The 25,981-nt window shown below is 39.9% G+C and overlaps 2 protein-coding genes across 2 annotated transcripts in view; one reads left to right on the top strand and one right to left on the bottom strand.

Moving 5' to 3' along the window:
• Window positions 1–17,272, top strand: part of mrps22 (mitochondrial ribosomal protein S22) — a 28,130-nt gene extending 10,858 nt beyond the window's left edge. Inside the window, exons 4-8 of the mRNA XM_043702024.1 lie at window positions 571–714; window positions 8,464–8,547; window positions 9,409–9,554; window positions 12,760–12,868; window positions 16,363–17,272. Of these exons, the coding sequence (XP_043557959.1) occupies window positions 571–714; window positions 8,464–8,547; window positions 9,409–9,554; window positions 12,760–12,868; window positions 16,363–16,482 (603 nt within the window). The 3' untranslated portion in view covers window positions 16,483–17,272. The remainder of the gene's footprint in view (window positions 1–570; window positions 715–8,463; window positions 8,548–9,408; window positions 9,555–12,759; window positions 12,869–16,362) is intronic.
• A 332-nt stretch (window positions 17,273–17,604) lies between these two features.
• copb2 (COPI coat complex subunit beta 2) overlaps window positions 17,605–25,981 on the bottom strand; it is a 30,964-nt gene continuing 22,587 nt past the window's right edge. Inside the window, exons 18-22 of the mRNA XM_043702023.1 lie at window positions 25,712–25,804; window positions 25,417–25,600; window positions 25,250–25,321; window positions 23,975–24,121; window positions 17,605–18,024 (exon numbers count right to left, since the gene is read on the bottom strand). Coding sequence (XP_043557958.1) covers window positions 17,929–18,024; window positions 23,975–24,121; window positions 25,250–25,321; window positions 25,417–25,600; window positions 25,712–25,804 — 592 coding nt within the window. The 3' untranslated portion in view covers window positions 17,605–17,928. The remainder of the gene's footprint in view (window positions 18,025–23,974; window positions 24,122–25,249; window positions 25,322–25,416; window positions 25,601–25,711; window positions 25,805–25,981) is intronic.

Here is a 25,981-nt window from a genome sequence, read left to right as displayed (position 1 = left end):
CACATCTTTGGACTGTGGGAGGAAACCGGAGCATCCGGAGGAAACCCACGCAGACACGGGGAGAACGTGCAAACTCCACACAGTCAGTCGCCTGAGGCGGGAATTGAACCCGGGTCTCTGGCGCTGTGAGGCAGCAGTGCTAACCACTGTGCCACCGTGCCGCCCACGGTGTATTAAAATAGGGGAGCCTATGTGAGGTCTGGTACATATTATTACATAGAAGTTAAGAAGCCATTTGGCCCATGTCTGCATCATCCTTTACTCTCTAAGTAATCAATAGTTCTATTCAAATCAACATTACATATTTTCATATTCCATTATCTACCTATCCAGTCTAACCTTGGATGTTGGCAATTGAATGGTTTTCATTCTGTTTCAAAATACAACTCATATTTGTTTGTCTAGATATCATGGTGCCATGCATGAGGAATTTCCAAGGTGTTTGCAAGACACAATATATGATTTAAGTTGAGTCCAAATTACACTTGCACACCCTGGTTAAATTTTCTCCAGTGTTTATTTACTGTGAGCTCATTTCGAAATAAGTTTTCCACTTGTTCTTTTTCCAAGGAACGATTTATTGTGGTTAGAGAGCCAAATGGGGTGTTGCGGAAAGCAACCTGGGAAGAGCGGGATAGGATGGTACAAGTCTACTTCCCACGTGATGTTCGAAGGATAGTTCCACCACCCATTTTCAAGAATGAAAAACTTGTGGTAAGATCTTATTTTCTTTATTTCAACTCAAAGAGCTGTTATATTCTATCTCTTTAGCAACTGGGGCTCAGAAGTAAGTTTTTATTTTCTTTGGTTGAAGTTATGCTGAATATGTGGACTGAATAAATAAATAAATTGAGGGTTTGCTTACAGACCACTTCAGCCTGTGTTTGCTCCACCATTGCCATCAGAAATATTAAGCAAATCACAATGACATATTTTGAATAGATTGTAAATGTTTGGGTCATAAAAACCAGGGAATTTACCTGGTGGCCTTTTACAGATCAGTTCCTTGATTTTATTACCAACTTTCCTTTGTAAAATTACTGAGGGATTAGGTGAAGATTAACTGTAAAGCACCAGCGATTAGTAACAGTCAGAGAATAAGAAAAGAACAGGAAGGGACATATATTTTTAGATTAACTAACTTAGCTAGCAAGACTACGTTTTAAATTTAAATCAATCATAGAGGCATACAGTATGGAAACAGACCCTTTCGACCGGCATGAATGACCAAGCTGACCAGGTTGCCAAATTGAACTAGTCCCACTTGCCTGCATTTGGCCCATATCCCTCTAAATCTTTCTTATTCACGCACCTATCCAAATGTCTTTTGTTGTTGTAACTGTACCTTCACATACCACTTCCTCTGGCAGTTCATTCCATACATGCACCACTGTGTGTGTGAAAATAGTTGCCTCTTAGTGACCACGTGTGCAGGTGGTGCTGCCGACTACAGAAATGTGAGCTCTGGATTCGAGCAGCAGCTGGAGAGAGACAATGTGACAAGTCCACGAGGCGGAGTGTTACATGGATAGAGAGGGTTTATAGAGAAGAGCACACTGCACCAAGAGAGACCGGAGGAAAGAAGGGAATATGTGACCACCAAGCAGTCAAACAGTGTGAGGCAGGTTGTGCAGGAGTACCCTTGGGTCCTGGGTTTTCCATTTTGGATGCTGATGAGGGTGTTGGTTCCTCAATGGACTGCAGACAGTTCTAAGTATCTGGCACCACAATTGGCCTGACTGTATTAGAAGGGGAGGAAGAAGAAAACTGGAGTGACAGTGACAGGGGATTCGTTAGTTAAATGGGTATTTCTACAGACATGACTCCAGGATGATGTGTTTGCTCCCTGATGCCAAGGTCAGGGATGTCTATCGTGACTGCAGGGCAGTGGGAGGTTGATAAGTCAGAAGTTGTCTCATACATGGCGTTTGCTTAGCTTAGTTGGCTGATGGCTGGTTTACAATGCAGAGTAATGCCAGCAGCAAGGGTTCAATTCCTGCACTCTGAGGTTGCCATTAGGACTCTCCTTCTGAACCTCTTTTCCCCTCACCTGATGCATAGTGACCCTCAGATGAAACCATCACCCACTCTACTGAGAGGGCAGCCAGTGGTTTGGTAGGACTACGGTGACTTTAGCAATGAATATGGTAGAATGAGGAAAGAGGCCTTGCATCAAGAACTCAGGGAGCTAGGCAGTAGACTAGATGACAGGATCTAAAGGTTACAATCTTTGGATTACTCCCAATACCATGTGCTAACAAGTACAGAAATAGGAGATTAGAGCAGCTTAATGTGTGGGTCAAGAGTTGGTGCAAGAGGGAGGGTTTTAGATTCAGAGATCTACTGGAACTGTTTCTGAGGAAGGTGGGACTTCTACAAGCAGGACAGTCTGTGCTGAACCATAATGGGACCAGCATCCTTGAGGGAGGGTTTACCAGTGCTGCTGAGAGGAGTTTAAACTAGTTCAGCCAGGAAATGGGACACGGTGCATTAGTTCAATATTGACACAACATATCTTAGAAAAGGAACCTATACAGATAGAGTTCAGACATGTTGAATCTCAAGGGTACAAGGCATGACTGGATGGCCTCTACTTTAATGCTAGGAGTTAAGATTGTGGATTGACACGTGGAATTACCATGTTGTTGCCATCACAGAGATGTGATTGAGGGAGGAACAAGACTGGTAACTAAACATTCAGGGCTATAGGATCTTCAGGCAAGACAGTGGAGAGTATAAAAGAGGAGGTGGTGCAGCATTGTTAATTAAGTCAGTTACTATAGTAAGGAGGGACAATATCTTGGAAGCGGCATCAAATGAGGCATTGTGGATAGAGTTCAGGACTAAGAAGAGGTCAGTCACAATACTGGGCTTGTGTTATAGGTACCCAAACAGCAGGATTAGAGGAGCAGATATGTGCAACAACTCACTAAGGTGTGTAATTATTAATACTAGGGTGATTATATTAGGGGATTTCAACCTCCCTACCATTAATTGGATAATCATAGTATAAACGGGACAAATTTCTTGAAATGTATCCAAGAGAAGTTTTTATATAAACATGTAGATGGTCCTACAAGGGATGGTATACTGCTGGGTATAATTCCTGAAGAATGAAGAACAGGAGTTGGAGGTGCCATTGGGCAGGATGTAGTGATAGTGACCACAACAGCTGGCGTTTTACATTTGCTATGGAAAAGGGAAAACTCGGTAGGCAAAAATGGTTATGGATTGGAGGAAAGCAAATTCTATTAAAATATGGTTTGCTTATTAAATACTTAAATGTAACCTGTTCACTTCTCTAAGTAACAAGTATAGGTACAGTAATATAGTGGTGAGGTGGCTGAAATAGTAATCAGTAATTATCTGAGCAGTAAGCCATTTCCCTTTGAATTCAAATTCAAGAATGGCAGTTTGAGAATCTGAATTCAGTTGAAAAATGTGTAAGTTACAAAAATAAATTTGTACTTTGTGAAAGTGACCAGCATATTTGTCAGATTGTCCAACTGTTCACTGGTATTCTTCAAGGAAGGAAAGCTGCTATACTTACCAGATGTAGTTTGGATGTAATACTAAACAGTTTCTGAAGCAGCCTAATAAACTACTGGACCTACAGCTGCAATTCAAAAGGTCCTGCTGCCATCTTCTCAGGGTATTGCAAATGGGAATCAATGCCAGAGTTAATTTTTACATTCATTCGTTATGTTTTATTACTCTGAGCCATCAGGAGTTCTCAGTTCCAGTGCTGAATGATTTGGCTATCTGTGATCAAAATAGCTTTTGGTGTGGTCTCTTGCAGTGTTGCTCTGAGTTCAGGCTTCAGTGTAATCCTGTGAATGTGGGCATTGGTTGCAGAATGGGAACTTCATGATTACTGATTAAATTCACTCTGAATTTGGATCAGTTCTAAGCTCTGAAAAAGTAAAATGGTGGTAAAATAAATCTATTTTCAACCCATCTGTCATATAAAGGTACATTGCCTTTTCAAATCAGAATATTCTGGAGACGTTTGAGGAAGATAATGATGATTAGACACAGCAGCTATGCCCAGCCTTTGGATGTGGTATCATTTTTGGCCATTTCCAATTATGTGGCGGGGCATCCAAAAAGTTTCTGGCCACAGTTTTTTCCTCTGACTGTGACTGGCCTGTTTGCTTTGTTCTCACTGATTATACAGAGACTGGTAAATTACATGGAAATATGGTCTGATTAACAATGCCTGCGTGTCATCACTTCTAAACAAGGATTATCTGATAGCCAAATGTCTGACCTCAAGATCAGAAAATGGAATAGGATCTCCTGAACAATACGATAGTTATCCTTTTGATCACCTTAGCTACTGAACTCATTTGAAAACAGGCCTGAATTTTTCAGGATAAATGAGGAAAACAATTGTTCAAAGCTCTCCTCTCCGTGTGTGAATATACATGTTCTTCAATGCTGGTACTTTGAGTATATCACAGAGGAACATCAACAGCTGTAGCAGTGAGTGAGACCAGTATCTTTACTGCAAAGATACCGGAGTGTCAGCAAGACTTGTGAAGGAAGTGGACAATAAGTGGATTGTAATAGTTACAACTCATCTATTCTATTCATTCTTATACCTAACTTTTTCTCATTTTATTTACTGATGTAAAATGAAAATGATATGTAGTGTTCCCTTTACTTTTCAAATAACAGAACTTTATGATGGTAAATATAATTAGAACAATAATTCGATCAGTTAAACTGACTGCCGTTTGGGTGCGGACATTCAATCTTTTAATAATTTTGCACTAATTTCCACAGCACAGCATTATTTACAAACTGAAAACCTCCATTCTCAAAATAATTGAATATTGCTTATACAAGTTTTACCTTACATTGGAAAAAAATGAAAAACTTGAAATATAGATTATAACAAACAGATTCTTCATATTGTGCTCCAGAAATGGATTATAAATGGATTTTGTTTCAATCATGCCAAGCTCCTGAGAAGTCGAAGCACTTAAAATCTATTGTTGTGTTTCGAGACATTATTTATAAAGATTGATGGTTAAGGTCAGTGCTGAAGGATTATAATAGAACAATCTGTCTCTTCAATTTTTTTAATGCTTCCTCCTTGATATGGATCTTTCATATTTCTGGTTTAAGTATGTAGCACCAAGCTTTTATTTTGAAGAATTATTTATCTCTGAGCTCCAAAACCCCTTTAGGATGTGGCTCTCAAGTGAACTGTGTGGCAGATTAACTGTCTCACCTATGCTGTCCCTAATAGAAAAGTAAACAGATTCACAGCTTCCATATTAGGAGGGAACTTGCTCAGTACTTATCCGAAAGGGTGTCAAAGACCTGCTAAATCCTGTGCCCATCCACAAAGATGGCATAAAATCTCAAGGAAAAGGAAAGAGTAGATTTTAAAACAGCCTTTCCTTCAAAAAAAAATCAGATACAAATTTTAGGATTGATTTTCAATTTCACACAAAATTTAGGGGTGCATGTATGGCAAATGAGGGCAGCTAGACTTCCACAGTACTGAAGCTAAGTCCCTCTGGGTTTTATGCTCTAACCGTATGGTATTGTGTGTTACAAACGCGTAAGTGTTGGACACATTTCTTTGTTGCTGGGGAGAATCAACTTGATGGCACTTTCACCCATGAAAGCCAAGCATTAAAAATAAACCTTATCAATTCCCAATTTAAAGGGATAAAGCTTTTTCCTCAAAATATCTTAAATGTGTCTTTTCATTAAATATTGTTTGCAATTATGACGTATTTCTCTTGTCTTGAGCACCTGATTTCCACGTGTCTTTGTTCCTCACGTTATCATGCCTCTCTTGCCCTCTCAATCCCCAGAAAAGACCTTAAGCTAAGCCAGTTCTAAATCTACCTCCTTCACAAATATCCACTAAACCAGGCAAGCTGAAGATGCTGCAAACATCTACCATGTGCTGTGACTGGTTATATTTCAAAGATGCTAGGTTTTTTTGCTGTGTGTAGCATTTAGACTCAAAACTAACTTGCAGCTTTTAGATATATGAATATTTTCCAGTAATTATTCTGTGAATTTTCCTGAGTGCTCTGGAGAAGCTATGGCACCAATATTTATGTTATGAAAAGCAGATGGCTTATTGTTAACATGATCAAAGAGAAGCTGCACTCAAACTCTTTCCGAGTTTGGCAGAGTAAAAAGACCTTTTTAAAGTCAATATCAACTGCCTAGTATCACTCTTGTTATCTGAAAGTGAACTGTAGTACAGAAATGAAAGCTATGTCCCGTGCCTTTGGCAAATTATTGCTACCTCGATGCTTGGTTGAAAGAAAGAATAAGGTTTCTCTGCAGGCAACACAGTTTTAATGGTTGTGATACTGCTACACACATTCTCTGGCCAAAATGCTGGGCATCAGCATGAACATACAAGTAAGGAGGAGTGAGTCATTTGGCCTCTTGATACTGTTCTGCCATTTAATATGATCATGGCTGATCTTACTGTAATCTCAAATTCACAATCTTGAGAAAATCACTTAGTTGTGAGTGCTGTCACTTCTGGTTAGGAATAAAAATAAAGCAAATACACTGGAGATAATGACATAGTGATAATGTCACTGGATTAGTAATTCAGAGGTCCAGCTAATACCCTGGGACAGGAGTACAAATCCTACCATGGTGGAATTTAAATTCAATTCATAAATGTAGCATTGAAAATTTAATACTGGAGTGGGAGTACGTGGTGGGCACTATGGAGTGCTTGATTTTCACCTGTGTTCCTGCCCCCCCCCCATCATCTTCACACTTGATAGTTTGCATTGCCTAATGAGCTAAGCATGTGAATTTCTGATTGGCTTCATGGGTGATTTACTGCTGGTGTTTAACAGTTTTTTTAAAAAGTCATGGTGATTTGGTGGTAGGAAGGGCGTTACGTTGTGCATGATAAATCTCTCTTCAAGTTGAAGTCTCTCCTACTCCAGATGCGTGTACTGACATCCCTGAACAAGTTGATTAGGAATATAGGTATAGACCCAGGAATTCATCTGCTGAACTGTCTGTTCCAGGCTGGGACTAGCCTATGTGTGCCACAAACAGTTGCTCAATTTTAGTGTTCAACAGTAAAGGATGCTCCTTTCCAGTTGGACTTCCTGAGTTATTGCCTATACCATTCTATTTGATTTGTTAATGACTTGCTGTACCTCCATATTGATTTTTGGGAATCGTGTAATGGGACATCCATTTGCATATCAGAGCTGTGCAATCTCTTGTCAATTAGATAATGCACTTTTTCATTCTTCCTGCCAGAATGGACAATTGCACATTCTGCTACATTATGCTCCATTTACCAGATCTTTGCCCACTCCGTAAACCTAGTTCCTTTTGCAGCCTCCTTATGTCCTCTTCATAGCTACTTCCCTATCTTTGTCTTGTCAATAAATTTGGCAACCATACATTCTATCTTTGCACCTATCTCATTTATAAGTTACCAACATTTAAAGTCCTGGCACTGATCCGTATGGCACATCACTTGTTGATATCAACCTGAAAAAGACCCATTATGCCTACTCTTTGCTTCCTGTTAGTCAGCCAATGTTCTAACCTTGCCACTATTGTACCGCTGTTCCCTGAGTTTTTATTCTCCGCAGTAATCTTGGATGTGACACTTCCTTTAAATGCCTTCTGAATAGATTCTTTATTCCCCTTTATCCAAAATGCATCTTTCTTCCTCAAAGAACTCCAATTAATTAATTATGATTTCCCTTTCACAAAACTGACAACCCTGCCTGATTACCTTTGAACTTATATAAGTACCCACGCTAGAATGACTTCAATAATAGCTTCTAGATGTTAAACTAATTGATCTTGTAGTTTACTGATCTGCCCTTTGAAATGTATCTATTGTGTATTCTGAAATATCCCTTTCAAAGTGTGAGCTGAATACAGCCTTTAAGAAGGCTGTAATGATCACTGAATATATTTACAGCCTTCTTGAAGAGCACGCATTTCTTCCCTCACTGTACATCGATATCCCTTTAGATTTTCAGGATATGTCTTTGTCAACGTCCTTTGTAAATTAAGTTAAAATGGGTAGGGAGATTCCTAAAATTAGTAGAATGAGGCTAAAACTGAAACTTTCTGAAGTACTGTTGGCTGAAGTACATGTTCTGCACTCTCTTCTACCTGTCCAAACACAAATCTAGCCTGCTGATTTTGCAGATTAATCTGTTGGGGGGTGGGGGGGGAGGTGTTAAAATTGTAACTTGCTTGTAAATTGCACATGTTGAACTATTCATAAGGATAATTGTGCAACTAAAAACACACAGGTCTAACAGAATCTGGAAAGATATCATCTTGCAATCACATCATTCAACCTCCTTCAATTTCATGATTTAAATTTGCAATCTGCTGTGTGTGCATTCCAGATGGATTTCTTTCTATTTGATTTGACTGCGTTGTTGTGTTGTAGTTTGATTTGATCCATGTTGCCCACTTCAGGTTGTGTTTGCTCAGGATCGTTATGAAGATATTCTTGATCTCTGCCTTATCCAATTTGAGCCAAATTCTGCCGATTACATTCGGGTGAGTACTCTTCAGATCAGACTAGAGTTGTTTGATGAAATGAGCTCTGACTATACAATATCAATGCAAATCAAAATTGCTACAGTTTGTTAAATGCATTGTAGCTTCACAAGAAATGTGTGCCTCTTGAAATTAGTATGTAACTTATAAAAGTCTCAGCTCGATGTCCTACAGCTGTATTTTATACCCCAGCCTAGTGCTTAACTCAATGCGGTTGAGTCACATTTGATTACTGTTATCTCAAAGTCACATGAGGGAAAAAGAGGTTATCTGCTCTCCGTGAGGGAGGGTGTGTGTGTGTTTGTGTAGCCCCCTCAGGTTGATCACTTCTGAGCTGATCATCTACTCAACTGCAGTTATTTTATAGTTAAAAAGATTGGTGCTGGAAAAGCACAGCAGATCAGGCCGCTTCCAAGCAGCAGGATAATCAACGTTTCGGGCATAAGCTCTTCATCCTAATGAACAGCTTATGTCCAAAACATCGATTCAACTGCTGCATTCCTGATGAAGGGCTTATGCCCGAAACATCGATTCTCCTGTTCCTTGGATGCTGCCTGACTGGTTGTGCTTTTCCAGCAACACACTTTTCGATTCTGATCTCCAGCATCTGCGGTCCTCACTTTCTCTGAGTTGCAATTATTTTATTACCCGGATAGTGTATAAATTTTAGCTAAAAACTTTTGTAGCTCTGCAAATGTTTTAGCCAATTTGTTTATAAACATTAGTTTCTTAATTGTTTTGGAAACAACTCAACTTTCAAACCCTCTATCACATCAAGAAATACTCTATTGGCTGCAAAGTACTTTAAGATACCTGATGGTTGTGAATAGTGCTGTATGAACACAAGGCTCTCTTTATCAGGTCCACCACCAAACATATGAAGACATTGATAAAAATGGCAAGTACGATCTTTTGCGTTCAACAAGACATTTTGGTGGATTGGTGTGGTACCTGGTCAACAGGAGGAGAATTGATGGTTTACTTATCGACATGATTCAAAGAGACCTGTAAGTACAAACTGAAGGAGTTAAAATTTCTATCATCAGATTTACATAGAATGCTTGAAATTACCTTTGTGGAGCTTTATTTTGTAAAACTTAGCTTTACCTTCCCACCGTTCAGAGCAAGTATTCAAACTGCAGTGTTAGAACCAAACACATACTACAAGCCCTGACAATGATCAAATGCACAAAGTCAAGCTTACTGAAATGTTTTTTCTGGAGGATTGCCCTGTTTGAATATTCTAAACTGGAGGATTTGAATAAGGCTGTTTTGGGTGCTTTCAGTAATTTATTAATAGATGAATTCTGCAGAGAAATTCAGTGTAGACAGCTTGAAATGTGTGCCACATGTAAAGTTTATCTCCATGGTATGCATCATATAGCCCACAAAGAGAAAAATCCAGATCTCCCTTATGTATCATATTGGGGAACAGGGTTTTAAGTATTGAACCCAGAACATTACAAATACTAGGATGATGATGAATATATGGAGATAGATACACTAGTTGAAATGAATCAATTCAGTCCACTCATACCATGCCTAAATTTAGTAACATAATGAATCGTAATCATTGGTTGAAAGTTAATTAACTCAACTTTTAGCATTTCCCACCATCTTTGCCTCCCATCTCAGAACTTCTAACATTTTGTCTAATGGTGTGAATGACTAGTTCTCATGACAAAGAGACCTTGATTCCCACAAAACCTCTTGGAAATTTTGGCAGAAAATTTGAAACCTGGCAGCCCAGTCATCTGTGATTCTATCACTTTCTCCTTAAATTATACAACGTGTGGGCACAATAATGCATACCACCCTTTGCAGAGACTTACTAATTGATTGTGTGTTATTGTTACATGGAGTTGATGTATTTAAATTTTGCACTCAACTATTATGAATGGAGATGGATAAAACTTTAAGCAAATGGTAGGTTTGGCAAATTTCAATTAACTTTTAACAAATGGATGATATGTGATTAAATCAAAGTTAATGCAATGTATGAGGCAATTGAATTTATGCATTTCAGTTAATGTTCCAACCCTCAATCGTGATTTCTGTGACATCATAATGTTCCTGGGAAAGAATGTAAAAGTCTGTTTCTAGCTCTGACACTCAACACGTACTTTATTTGGTCGTGTTAACAGGATGTTTCAATGTCATCCACATCCAAACTCCACATACGGAATGAGGACAGGGAACAGATATCTTGCCTTCATCAAAATCTAAAGCCAAAATACACCCATGTGGGCTAGTGAAACTAAAGTGCAACAACATATATGGTATTTTTTGATCATGAATTATCACTTGTAACAGAGTGCAGTGGCTTATGGTTACAGTGACTTTAAAACAATAGCACCATCTAGTGGGAGGAATATACATAAAGGTTAGGCCATAGTCTTTGTTGAAGGGACCGTTAATACTAAAAGTTGCCATAGTCCTCCTGGGCTATAGAACTGCTCTTTCTAATCACAGAGAGAGGGAGGACACTGGTGGTAGTTTAACCTGGGGGTCACCAGCTTCAGATGAGTAGAAAGCTCAAGAGGGAGTGATACTCAGCCAGTTCCCTCTGGTAACTGAACCCACATTGGCATCATTCTACATTGCAAACCAATCATCCAGCCAACTCAGCAAACTGACCCACAAATAAACTGGGCTAGAACGTGAGCTCCACAATGAACTAACAGCACCACCATTTAATAGACTAATTACCACCCACAGATTCTTCCCAATTTCCGGCTCACGAAGGACGTTTTCAAGTCACAAGTGGCTGCCAAACTTATGCACAGCAGATCTCATTGCCTAAAAAAGTCATAGAGGTGGGAACTCTCAAGATGTTTAATAACTATTTACATGAACACTACAAGGCTATGGACCAAGAGCTGGAATAATGGGATTAAAATAGATAGACATTTGATGACTGGCATGGACACAATGGGCCAAAAGGCCTCTTTCTGTGCTGTATAAACTCTGACTTCTATAACGTAGGGAATAATATGAGAATAGGAACAGGATATTCAGCTCCTTGAGTCTGTTCCATGAGATCGTAGCAGATCTGTGGCCTCACTCCATATACTTGCCTTTGGCCCATCTCCCTTAATACCTTTACTTAGCAAAACTTATCTATCTCAGATCTAAAATTAACAACTGATAATGCATGCACTGCCAATTGTGGAAGAGAGTTACAAACCTCTGCTATCCTTTGTGTGTAGAAATGCTTCCTCACGTCCCTCCTGAACAGTCTGGCCCTATTTCAGTAGAAATAGTTTGTTTGCCTGTCTTTTCCTGTTGTCTGGCTCCTAAGTGAACAGCTTCAGCATCAGCATGTCTTCAGCCAGTTGAAGCATCCTTTTTGAAGGGCAGAAGGAACCTAAGCCAGGAAATGCAAGTTAGAATATTTAACTCAATATAATTTTATGTATAGAGTTCAAAATAATGAGTGAAGGAAAAGAGTGGCAAAAAGCCAAATGATGACGCTAAGGTTTTAAAAAAAAACTTACAAATATGGAGAGGTTGTTTGACAGTAACTAAAACTTAATTACAGCATTAAAAAGTCATTTAAACTAAAATGAATAAACCTGAACTTTTTTTTGGTGAGTTTAACGGCTATGTACCTGATCTTCGCGTTCTGATTTAATGCCTTATTTCTTGACAATACACTTGTGGAACAGGGCAAACTGTTTGCCAGTTTTTGAAGAGCATGAACAAATATGGGAAGCTGCGGTCTCTTTACAATGACATAATGACAATGCATGGGGATAACCTCACAATTATTCACCACAAAATCAGACACATTAAAATGTTTTAACATCACTTGTTCTTCAGGGACAAGGGAGAGAGGGATAAAGGACGGGAAACCAATTAATTTCTAATAACATATTTGAGCTATAACTGCTATTCTTCCAAATTTGTTATATAATTTTGTTGGAAATGTGTTGCTGGAAAAGCGCAGCAGGTCAGGCAGCATCCAGGGAACAGGAGAATCGACGTTTCGGGCATAAGCACTTCTTTCCTGAAGAAGGGCTTATGCCCGAAATGTCGATTCTCCTGTTGCCTGGATGCTGCCTGACCTGCTGCGCTTTTCCAGCAACACATTTCCAGCTCTGATCTCCAGCATCTGCAGACCTCACTTTCTCCTCCTATATAATTTTGTTATTGAGTGTATTAGGTGTTTTGACTTAGTTACCTTAGTTAGCATTTTAACTCTTTTTGCAGATTAGAGGATGCTATAAGCGTACTTCATTTATATCACATGCTACACCCAGACTGTCAATCGTCAAAGGAGGCAAACCAACAGCAAGCCAAAGGTCTTGACCTGATTAAGGTGTAGTTCACATTTTTTTCCTTTAAGAATGCATATGTAGTTTTCAAATATGTGCTGCTGCTAATTGTAAAATGTTGGCACTTGAGTGACATGCACTCTTTAAATCTGATGAGTGGAATTAATAACCTCTCCTTCCTCGTGATCAAGAGATTGGTACATTTTTTAAAAAATTGAATTCATGAACATAAAGATCTGTAAAACGTAAAGCGATGCAGGAGGTAGTGCATTTGGACTGGTTTTAAGATACATTATTAGATTATAGAAAGGAGATTTTAATTTGCATCTAAAAGATTGGAATTAAACTTCCACAAGGTCAGAAATTACTTGAGAATGATACAGAACAAGAAGAAATAGGAACAGAAGTCGGCTGTTTGGCCCCTCAAACCTGCTTTGCCATTCAGTAGGATCATAGCTGAACCGACATTCATCACGTCAACCTTTGTGCATTTTGTCCATAGTTTTTGATTCCCCTACTGATCAAGATTTGGAGATGCCGGTGTTGGACTGGGGTGTACAAAGTTACAAATCACACAACACTAGATTATAGTCCAACAGATTTAATTGGAAGCACTAGCTTTCGGAGCCTCCTTGTGTATATTTAAGGCTGAGATGAATAAATCTTGATCAGTAGGTTATAATCCAACAGGTTGAATCGGAAGTACTAGCTTTCGGAGCCTCCGAAAGCTAGTACTTCCGATTAAACCTGTTGGATTATAACCTACTGATCAAGATTTATTCATCTCAGCCTTAAATATACACAAGGACTCTGTCCCTACAGCTCTCTGTAGCAAGGAGTTCCAAAGACTCTTAACCATCTGTGGGAGAAGAAATTCCTCCTCATCTCAGCCTGAAATTGACTCTCCTTCGTTTTCTTTGGTCCTAGACTCTCCCATGAGGGGAAACCATCCTCTCAGCATTTGGCTATCAAGGGCCTTAAGAATCCTATATATTTCAATGAGATTACCTCACATTATTCTAAACTCCACTGAGAGACCTAACCTATTTAATCTTTGCTCATAAAACAATCCCTCTATATCAGTGATCAACCCAGTGAACTTCTTAATTCCTCTAATAAAATGATATCTTTCCTGAAACAAGGGAACCAAAACTGCTCTCAGTATTCCAGATGTAGTCTCACCAGCACATTGTACAGTTGCAGTAAAGCTTCTCTACTCCTACACTCCAACCGCTTAAAATAAGGTACTTTATTTCATTAACCATTCTGATTACCTGCTGAATCTGTGCGCGAGCTTTCTGCGGTTTTGCTGCATTTAAATCACTCTGTACTTTAGTTCTCCCTGGCAAAATGAACAATTTCACGTTTTCTCACATTATACTCCATTTGCCAATTTTTGTCACTCACTTGTCAATATCCCTCTTGCAACCTGCCTTCCCACCTATTTTTGTGTCTTGTGCAAATCTGGCAGCTGATCCAATTCAGGATATGCCCAGTTTCTGCAAAGTAGACAGGTTATTTCTGGGGGGGGGTCCAAATAGGCAAGGAAAATAGGAAAACCATCATATAAATCCTTTTTATGTTAAATATCACACAACACCAGGTTACAGTCCCACAGGTTTATTTGGAAGCACTAGCTTTCAGAGCGCTGTTCCTTCATCTTTTACTTAGTATTTTTTTAAAAGTAAACACAAAGTATAGCACTAATTTCAATTTAGAGTTTTGAAAGTATAATTGCAGTTACAATTTACTTTTTTTAATTCAATTGTGGGACGTGGACATCACTGGCTGGTCAGCATTTATTGCTCATTCCTAGTTGCCCTTGAAGATGGTACTGTAGGTAGATTCACAGTGCCATTAGGGAGGGAATTTCAGGAATTTGATCCAGTTACGGTGAAGGAACAGTGATATATTTCCAAATGAAGATGGTGAGTGGCTTGGTGGGGAACTTCCAGGTGGTGTTCCCATGTATTGAATTGAATTAGTTTTGTAGTTACGTGCACTCAACTGAGCACAGTGAAAGGTTTATACATTGTTGCTTACAGCACCATCTTCAGTACAAAGGTACAGCTTCTCCATTTACAAGGCCTTAGAAAATAGAGAAATAAAAGTTTAGAACAGCAGGTCATCCACTCAGACCATGCTAGCACTTAAACCCCAGTCCATGTTGGACTCTACCTTGAGGATCGTGAGGCTGGGAGATTGTTATGGTATCAAAAGACTGCACTGAGGCCATTACAGGCATAGAGACTGCCAAGTCAGGCCTATCCTTGTCGTGTCTGTGCTGAGGTCGGGAGTCCCTGGAGGCTTTGAGTCAAGCCAGAGGCCAAGAGACAAGCGAACAAAGGGGAATCAAAGAAAGAAAAAGAACAGGTGAAGCAGATGAGCTTTGGCTGAAGTGCCCTACTTCCACAGCCATCTTTGATCTTTGCCCTTGTGCTTCTCGATGATAAGGGTCGTGGAATTGGAGTGCTGTCTGAGGAATTGCAGTGCATCTTGCAGATAGTACAAACTGCTGTGACTGAGTGGTGGTGGGAGTCGATGCTTGTGAATGTGGTGCCAATCAATCAGGCTGCTCTGACCTGGATGGTGTCAAGTTTCTTTATTGTTGCTGGAGCTGCACCCATCCAGGCAAGTGGGGAGTATTCCATCACATGCCTGACTTGTGTCTTCTAGATGGATGGACAGACAGGCTTTGTAGAGTCAGTGGTGAGTTATTTGCCACAGTATTCCTAGCCTCTCACGAGCTCTTGTAACCAGCGTTTACATAACAAATCCAGCTGAGTTTCTGGTCAATGATAACCTCAAGGAGTTGATAGTGGGGGAATTCTGTGATGGTAACACCATTGAATGACAAGGGGCAGTGGTTAGATCGTCTTACTGGCATGTGTGGCATGAATGTTATTTGCCACTTGTCAGCCCAATCCTGGATAGTGTCCAGATCTTGTTGCATTTGAAGTTGGACTGCCTCAGTATTGGAGGAATCGCGAATGCTGCTCGACATTTACAAGATTCGGGGAAGCTGGTCAAACTTCCCCACTTCTGCCCTTTTGATGGAGACAAGGTTATTGAAGAAACAGCTGAAGATGCTTAGGCCGAGAACAGTACCCTGGGGAACTCCTGCAGAGATGTCCAACCTCCAACAACCACAACTGTCTTCCTTTATGCTAAGTGTGACTCCACCCACTGGAGAGTTTGCCCCCATATCAGTTTTACTAGGGCTATTTGATGCCACACGCAGTTGAATATGGCCTTTATGGGCTGTCCATGTTTGAACCAAGGCTGCCTCGAGGTCAGGACCTAAATGACCTGGCAGAACCCAAACTAAAAAGCAATACACTGGAAGTTTGGTCAGTAGATAAAAAATGTAGTCCTTAAGTTAAACACCATTTCTGGATATTTTTCTTTTCCATATTTGCAATTAAAGCAGACTTTTTATGCAAAGACTTGTTTCATCTTACACTTATCAGATAACTGAAGCAAGATGAATCCCTGTCAAGTAAATTCAAGCTAAACTTCGAAATGTCTTTTTCTCTAGATATTTTCTCATACAGATTCCCAAAAAGGAGGCTACATTGAATTAGCTTTGCAAGTTTACCTGGACACACTCAACAGCTCTGCTAATCAAGATCCATGTCGGAATGGAGAAAAAAATTAATCAGTCCATCCAATTCAAGAGTTCTGAACTTGGAGCAATTGAACTTTTATCATTTCTATTCCACTTGTTTTTTGGAAAAGAAAGTGTTTACTGAGACGTGTTGTGTCCATTCTAATACTCTTTTTAAAAAAAAATCTCAAATGTGAGCAGGTGGGGCCAGACATTATATCATTATTGGACTTGTATAAGGAGAATGTTTAGCACTGGGGAATGGTTCCATGGACAGTGTAATCTTCAACACTGTCATTGTGATCTCACCCATAATCAAATAATAATGAAGCCCAACCTAGTTAATCTCTCCACAAATATACAATATTTTTGAAACCCAATTGTTAAAAAGTTTAACACACTGGCTAAATGGATTTTTCTAGAGATAGAACAATCTAATCCTATATTGTGATTTGGCATTTTAATGAGTGGCATAAATAAATTATAATCATCCAGGAAATAAGCATTAGGTACTGTGAAGGAATTGGCATATGCTCTGATTTCATTTTTAACAATATAACACACTGAAAATTAAAATTATTCAGTAGTACACTCTATTCGTGGATTGCCTCCATCTTGAAATAATCACTAACTGATGATTTTAAAATGTTTGTTTTGAACAATTATATATTGAATTAAGTGAGTGTGCTATTTCCCACATGGTTTATAGATGGAATGGGAGTGGTTAAGACTAAAGTCACCCAAGAAAACTAGGTTTCACACCAACCATTCTCAGTGCTTTTGGTCAGTAGTATACATGTCCTACTGTTCACATTGCAATAAAATCACTAAAAGCAAACAATTGTCCTCAAACACTGGTAGTTTTTTTTTAAAAAAGGAACTGTTTTTAGCAATTATTTAACTGTCCAATTTTATTTTTCACTACATTTGTAATAAAATATTAAATGTTTTACATGTCACTACTTTGAAGGTATTCTCAATATAAAATTAATCTTCACTTAGAGGTGCAATTTGGTTTTAATGCTAAAATTAACATATTCATAACTTGCATTCCAAGTTCAAATGCAATATCCATCGTGTGCATGAAAAATCAGGGAATTTCAATGTCTACAATCAACTTTTGGGATTAGTGTTCCATTAAAGTGGGCGAGCCACATGTACCAGAGTCCCATGAAAAATGTAATCAGTTTTATTTAGAGTCAATACAACACAACAATACAAACTTCTATGCAGTTATGAAGCACTAACTCCACGACGTACTTTACAGGTGTCTCAATGCAGCCATGCACTCTGATCTGCTGGCATGACAACAGCGCCACCTTTTGTAGTGTGGTGCAAAATGCATTTCAGAATGGGCAGCAAGACAGTGGCAATCAGCTGTATCATTTCAGAATCTCTGTCCAAACTTATAATAAATTGCAACATCTTTCTAAAAGCAAATGTTGAATATTCATTTAATAGAAATTTGGTCACGTTTAAATATACTTGGTTTTCAATTTAATCATCCAGGAATTCTTCATCCAAGTTAACGTCTGAAGTGTCTATGTCTTCCAACTCCAAGTTATCCAAATCATCATCAAGATCAGTCAGAGACTAGAAACAAGGGAAAAAAAAGACATATTTTCCACTTCCAGCAATGCATAGCAAATCAAAGATGCTTCACATTTACAGTCAAAGATGTGCAGCATGAAAACAGACCTTTCGGTCAAACTCATCCATGCTGACCAGATAGTGGGCAGCACGGTGGGCACAGTGGTTAGCACTGCTGCCTCACAGCGCCTGAGACCCGGGTTCAATTCCCGCCTCAGGCGACTGACTGTGTGGAGTTTGCACGTTCTCCCCGTGTCTGCGTGGGTTTCCTCCGGGTGCTCCGGTTTCCTCCCACAGTCCAAAGATGTGCAGGTCAGGTGAATTGGCCATGCTAAATTGCCCGTAGTGTTAGGTAAGGGGTAAATGTAGGGGTATGGGTAGGTTGCGCGTCGGTGTGGACTTGTTGGGCCGAAGGGCCTGTTTCGATACTGTAATGTAATCTAATATCCCAACCCAATCCAGTCCCACTTGCCAGCACCCGCCCCATATCCCTCCAAACCCTTCCTATTCATATACCCATCTAAATGTCTTTTAAATGTTGCAATTGTACCAGCCTTCACCATTCCTCTGGCAGCTCATTCGAAACACATACACCCTCTGCTTGAAAAAGTTGCCCCTTAGGTCTCTTTTATATCTTTTCCCCCCTCAACCTAAATCTATGCTTTTTAGTTCTGGGCTCCCCACCCCAGGGAGAAGACTTTATTTATCCTATCCATGCCCCTCATGATTTTATAAACCTCTATAAGGTCACCCCTCAGCCTCTGACACTCCAGGAAAACAGCCCCAGCCTATTCAACCTCTTCCCTGTAGCTCAAATCCTGGTAACATCTTTGTAAATCTTTTCTGAACCCTTTCAAGTTTCACAATATCTTTCCGACAGGAAGGATATGAGAACTGCATGCAATATTCCAACAGTGGCCTAACCAATGTCCTGTATATCCGCAGCATAACCTCCCAACTCCTGTACTCAACACTCTGACCAATAAAGGAAAGCATACCAAACGCCGCCTTCACTATACTATTAACCGCATTTCAAAAGTGAATGGGGCAAGACTTGAGACACTGATCTGATCAGCTCTCTAGTATCTAAAACATTTCTTCCGTGATTCTTTGCTCTCAAGCTTCCCTTTTGCAGATAACTGCCAGCAGGGCCATTACTAAATTGTACCTTACATTTTGTTTTCCCAAAATATTTTACTGCATTACGTTTTACAAATATATAAAAGTAAAGTACACATGTTGTTATCATAATATAGCTCCTGCACACAAGAGACAATTATAGTTTATCAGCTTTAATGTAATAAAATATCATTAGGAATATTATAAAACAAAATGTTACCTAGTCACTTTACATCAGTGTTTCAAGCATGTCTTAAAAGAGAGAGGTGAAATAGACCATGCAGAGAGGCAATACCAGAGCTTAGCTCCAAGATAGTGTGATCACCAACGGTAGAGCATTTCAATCAGGTTTGGAGCATACAACAGTACTGCACAGTACAGGCCCTTTGACCCTTGATGTGGTGCCAACCTTTTATCTTACTCTTAAGATCAAACTAACCAACATACCCTTCATTTTACTATCATCCATGTGCCTGTCGCTTAAATGAATCGCTTAAAATGTCCTTAATTTCTCTGGCTCTACCACCACCGCTGGCAGTGCATTCCATGCACCCACCACACATTGTGTAAAGAACCTACCCCTGACATCTCCCCTAAAGTGAGGATTGCAGATGTTGGAGATCAGAGTAGAGAGTGTGGTGCTGGAAAAGCACAGCAGGTCAGGCAGCATCCGAGGAGCTGGGGAATCGACATTTCAGGCATAAGCCCTTCATCAGGAATCAGCTTGATTCTCCCGCTCTTTGGATGTTGGCTGACCTGCTGTGCTTTTCCAGCACAACACTCTCGACCCCAACAACCATCTAGCTATGCCTCTGATCATCTTGTACACCTCTCATCCTTCTTTGCTCCAATGAAAAAAACCCGAGCTCCTTCAACCTTTCTTCATAAGATACGCTCTCCAGTCCAGGCAGTATCCAGGTAAACCACCTCTCCAAAGCTTCCACATCCTTCCAACAATGAGGCTATCCACAACTCGACCAACTTTCGTGTCATTGGCAAACTGACTAACCCACCCTTCCACTTCCTCATCCAGGTCATTTATAAAAATTACAAAGAGCAGAGGTCTCAGAACAGATCTCTGTGGAACACCACTGGTCACCGAGCTCCAGGCTGAATATTTTTCATCTAATTTCACCCTCTGTCTTCAATGGGCCAGCCAATTCTGAATCCAGACAGCCAAATTTCCCTGTATCCCACGCTTTTTTGCTTGCTGAATGAGCCTACCGTGGGAACCTTATCAGAACTGACCACAATATTTTAAGTATGGTCTAACCAGGGCTCCAGAGCTGGAGCATAACCTTGTTGCTCAAACTCAACCCCTTGCTAATGAAAGCCAACACACCATGTGCCGCCTGAACAACCCAATCAAATTGGGTGGCAACTTTGAGGGGTCTATGGACATGGTCCCTAAGATCCCTCTTTTCTTCCACTCAAGAATCCTACCTTGAACCCTGTATTCTGCATTCAAATTCAAATTCAAATTCAACCTTCCAAAGGGATTCACTTCACACTTTTCCAGGTTGAACCCCATCAGCCCAGCTCTACATCCTGTCAATGTCTCATTGCAACTTACAACAACCGTCCACACTATCCACCACTCCACAAATCTTCATGTCATGGCTAACTTACTAACCCACCCTTTCACTTCCTCATCCAAGAAATTACAAACAGCAGAGGTCCCAGAACAGATCCCTGTGGAACACGACTGGTCATCGAGCTCCAGGCTGAATATTTTCCATTAATTACCATCCTCTGTCTTCTACAGGCCAGCCAATTCTATATCCAAACAATTAAACTGCCCAGTATCCCATGTGTCCTTAATTTCTGAATGGACTTACCATGGGGTACCTTATCAAATGCCTTACTAAATACCGTGTATACCATATCCACTGTTCTACCTTCATCAACTCTTTTGTCACATCCTCAAAGAATTCAGTTAAAAATCACACAACAACTGGTTGTAGTCCAACAGGTTTAATTGGAAGCACACTAGCTTTCGGAGTGCCGCTCCTTCATCAGGTAATTGACAATCATCTGAAGGAGGAGCGTCGCTCCGAATGCTAGTGTGCTTCCAATTAAACCTGTTGGACTATAACCAGGTGTTGTGTGATTTTTAACTTTGTACACCCCAGTCCAACACCGGCATCTCCAAATCAAAGAATTCAATAAGGCTTGTGAGACATAGAGTCATAGAGATGTACAGTATGGAAACAAACCCTTCGGTCCAACCCGTCAATGCCGACCAGATATTCCAACCCAATCTAGTCCCACCTGCCAGCTCCTGGCCCATATTCCTCCAAACCCTTCCTATTCATATACCCATCCAAACACCTCTTAAAAGTTGCAATTGTACCAGCCTCCATCACTTCCTCTGGCAGCTCATTCCATACACGCACCACCCTCTGCGTGAAAAAGTTGCCCCTTTGGTCCCATTGTTAAGACGCAGAATGCAAGTCTGCAGAAACATTGAAATGAGTCAATGCACGCAATATTCCAACAGTGGCCTAACCAATGTCCTGTCCAGCCACAACATGACCTCCCAACTCCTGTACTCAATACTCTGATCAATAAAGGAAAGCATACCAAATGCCTTCTTCACTACCCTATCTACCTGCGACTCCACTTTCAAGGAACTATGAACCTGCACTCCAAGGTTTTGTTGTTCAGCAACACTCCCTCGGACCTTACCATTAAGTGTATAAGTCCTGCTGAGATTTGCTTTCCCAAAATGCAGCACCCGCCTGCCCCTTTCAAAGTCATGCTGACTATCCCTAATCAAACTATGGTTTTCCAAGTAATCATAAATCCTGTCTCTCAGAATCCCCTCCATAATTTGCCATACAGATGTAAGACTAATTGGTCTGTAATTCCCAGGATTATTCCTATTGCTTTTTTGAATAAGGGAATAACATTTGCCACACTCCAATCATCTGGCACTATTCCAGTGGACAGTAAGGACGCAAAGATCATTGCCAAAAGTGCTGCAATCTCTTCCCTCACTTCCTGTAGTAACCTTGGGTATCCCATCTGGCCCAGAGGACTTACCAATCCTTATGCTTTTCAGAATTTTCAGCACATCCTCTACCTTAACAATCAATCTGTTCGAGCATATCAGCCTGTTTCACGCTGTCCTCACAAACATCACAGTCCCTCTCAGTAGTGAATACTGAAGCAAAGTATTCATTAAGGGCCTCCTCCCACTCCAGGCACAAGTTCCTTCCACTATCCCTGATCGGCCCTACCCTCACTCCGGCCATCCTCTTGTTCCTTATGGAAGTGTAGAATGCCTTAGGGTTTAATCCTATCTGCTAAAGCTTTTTCATGCCCCCTTCTAGCTCTCCTAAGTCCATTCTTCAGTTGGCATAGGGTGTCATAATTAGATTGAAACTTTTAGAGATGGAGAGAGGTAAGGCCATGGAGGATTTGAAAACAAGGATGAGACTTAAAGTAAAGATCTTGCTTATGGAGATTATGTATGTCAACAAAAGTATGGGTGATAGAAGACAGAACTTGGTGCTACTTAAAACAGGATAACTTCAAGTATATGGAGGATAAAATGTGGTAGGGTGAAGCAAGGGTCAGTGCTGGAGGTAATAAAAGCATCCACAGAGTCTTCTGGAAGCAAGAACATGCCAGTTTAATTCAAATGGCTCTTATTACCCCAACGAAAATCAGGTTCCAAGAATAAGTTTGGAAGGTACATTCAGGCATTTATCCTGCTGTGTGGAATGTTTCATTTGTTAAATAGATTCAATGTCTCCTGAAATCTAATGTAATTCTATGCCCCTGAAACTTGTATTCACGGTCACCTGAAATTTACCTGCCCGACTAAATTTGGCCTAACCACACCACATAATGCTTTCATTGTTTAAACATTTCATATAAACATCCTGAAAGGTTACACTATTCCAAAGTAAAACAAAACCCAAATCTCTTAAGCCATCTGTGGTTTCTAAAGGCCTTCAAAACTAGATCTCAATCTTACGGTCTACTTCTGAAACTTCTTCAGACTTGCTACTTAACCCAGCATGTGGGCACACCAAAACCTGACACAACATTCATCAATAAAGCCTAACCAAGGCCTTGTATAAAGACAATATGATAGTTCACGCTATATATTCAATCATCCTGGCAGCAATCTCATGGTATTGGATACAGACCTTCATATCTGTGCAATGTTATGACAAAATTGAACTTGTCTATCCATCTACGTAATGTTACATTGATGTGTAATAAATGATATCTGCCTGATATAAGTCAATTTCTCATTAAAGTTAGACCTACTACAATGGAATTTACATCTCATTTCATCAAGTTCTGCACACTGACAAAAATCTTATAAGAGACAGATAGTCTATATCCACCACTCTTACGTATGGTGAAGAATGTCAATTTTGGGGGCTCCGTGAGTACATATTTTCCATTACTTTTAATATCTAATTTGCATCTACAAGAATGCAATCAATTATTTATCCAACCAAAAACATGCCTCCTCATCCATTAGGGGACTAAATTATTTAGTAGTTTATGGTGCGGTATTCTGTTTAACTGTTCTGAAAAATTCAAGGTGCATAATCTTGGCCCAAGCTACCTAATCAATCAACAATTTGGCTTTGCTTTATAATATTCTTTCCTTTTATCTCAGGAATATCAATTGTTTCCTTTTTCAATAACATTGATTTGGCAGATACTCCATTTTCATCTTACCAATGGTCCTAGCTCAGCAAGGACTGCCCAATCAATGGAGTTTGTCTTTACAACATTAGTCTATATTGATCTTTACATACACGGATTTGCTTACATCAGTTTTCGTATCTTGCTCAAGTTGGAATACCTGTTTAGTTTCAATGTCTATTCCTCCTGAGCCAGCTTTAGTCGCCACATAAGCAGGGTCTGATTCTAATACAGCTTTTGCATCTGCTATCACTGACGCAACTGGTGTAGACACATTTGCCACTGCTTCCTGTTCATCTTCAGAACTCTATAATGACAAAACACTGAATTAATTTAGAAATGTTGAAATCTTCTAATTATATAAGTCATTATATAATTATATATGTATCCAGAAAAAAGACAAAAGATGTTTCTTGTATTATGCTGGTCTGGGGATCAGTCACTTTCACTGAATTAATTTAGAAATGTTGAAATCTTCTAATTATATAAGTCATTATATAATTATATATTAGATTAGATTAGATTAGATTACAGTGTGGAAACAGGCCCTTCGGCCCAACAAGTCCAACACCGACCCGCCGAAGCGAAACCCACCCATACCCCTACATTTACCCCTTATCTAACACTACGGGCAATTTAGTATGGCCAATTCACCTGACCCTGCACATCTTTGGACTGTGGGAGGAAACCGGAGCACCCGGAGGAAACCCACGCAGACACGGGGAGAACGTGCAAACTCCACACAGTCAGTCGCCTGAGGCGGGAATTGAACCCGGGTCTCTGGCGCTGTGAGGCAGCAGTGCTAACCACTGTGCCACCGTGCCGCCCACCAATTGTTTCCTTTTTCAATAACATTGATTTGGATATATGTATCCAGAAAAAAGACAAAAGATGTTTCTTGTATTATGCTGGTCTGGGGATCAGTCACTTTCAAAAAAATCTTTGTTTGTATTTATAATACTACAGGGCTAAGATGCTGCCAGCAGAGCCCTTTCGTGGATTTGTCAATTCCTCAAGTCCTCCAGTGGTAGGCTACAAGATCAAGCAGCTCAACCGAGACATGCAAGTTCTTGATTTATGAACTGTATCCAACTTCAGTTTGAAATATTTTCATTAGATAAATGATGCACCATCTTTACAATTAGTGTCCAATAGTGGTGGAGGTTTTGATTTCAACATTAACTTTCCAATTCAAAAATTAAGGAATAAAAGCAATTTATCAAGGATGCTGGAGATCTGAAATAAAAATAGGAAGTGTTGGGAAAACCCAGCAGGTCTGGCAGGTATCTGCAGACAGTTGAATTCCATACAACTCTCTAGCACTGAATAAATTGGACTCAATTCAGTTAACTTTGACACTGCCAGATCTGAACTTTTCCAACACTTTTTAAAAACATTTCTGAAAGTATGTATGTATTTTGTAATTACCAACTACCTTAACTGATGCTCCATGATGAGATGGTGTAAAGTCTTTTGATTCTTCAATAACATTCCTTTCTTCATTTGGCTAGTGAGCAAGAGAAGCAGGAACAAGATTACCACTGGCAAATTCCTTTTTATCCAAATTCTCAACATTTATATAAGAAGGATGCTATGACTTACAGTGACAAGAGGGTACTCCCTGGCAGGTCTCTCTTCAGTTTTGGTGGTTTCTTTCAGATACTGCTCAGCTACAAAAGCTTCTTTTAGGCCTGGGAATAGGTTTTCGTACTCTGTGGGGTCAGCAAGAGATTCTGCAGCTTTTTGGTTTATTTTGGCAAGATTCTCTCTCCAGAGTTTCACAACCCTAGAAGGAACAGTTAGCATGAGAATGCAAATTACTATGGTCATGTATTTGTGTATGTAAACATGCAAGATTGCACTGTGCTATGATGAAATTGAAACTGCACACTCATACCTAGAGACCTGACTTGGCAAGTAGGTTCTGGAAAAAAAGGCAGCTTCTGGAAGACGTCCTGTTTTTATCAGCAATTCCAAACAATTGTCAAGCCTGCATGAAATCATTTTTAAAAATAAAATAATTGCAAGTTTAATAGAATAGCCAAAACTGCTTTTTGAATTCACAACTCTGGTCAATATTACAATATTGGTGGGTGGATTTTGTTTAGGGGATGGTTTGGTTGTGTACCTCAATGGTTAAATATCAGGGAAAATGGTCTCTATGTTG

The sequence above is a fragment of the Chiloscyllium plagiosum genome, chromosome 13 (genome assembly GCF_004010195.1).
Source record: "Chiloscyllium plagiosum isolate BGI_BamShark_2017 chromosome 13, ASM401019v2, whole genome shotgun sequence".
Lineage (NCBI taxonomy): Eukaryota > Metazoa > Chordata > Chondrichthyes > Orectolobiformes > Hemiscylliidae > Chiloscyllium > Chiloscyllium plagiosum.
The sequence above is the reverse complement of the archived record's forward strand: the minus strand, read 5'-3'. Positions and strand labels throughout refer to the sequence as shown.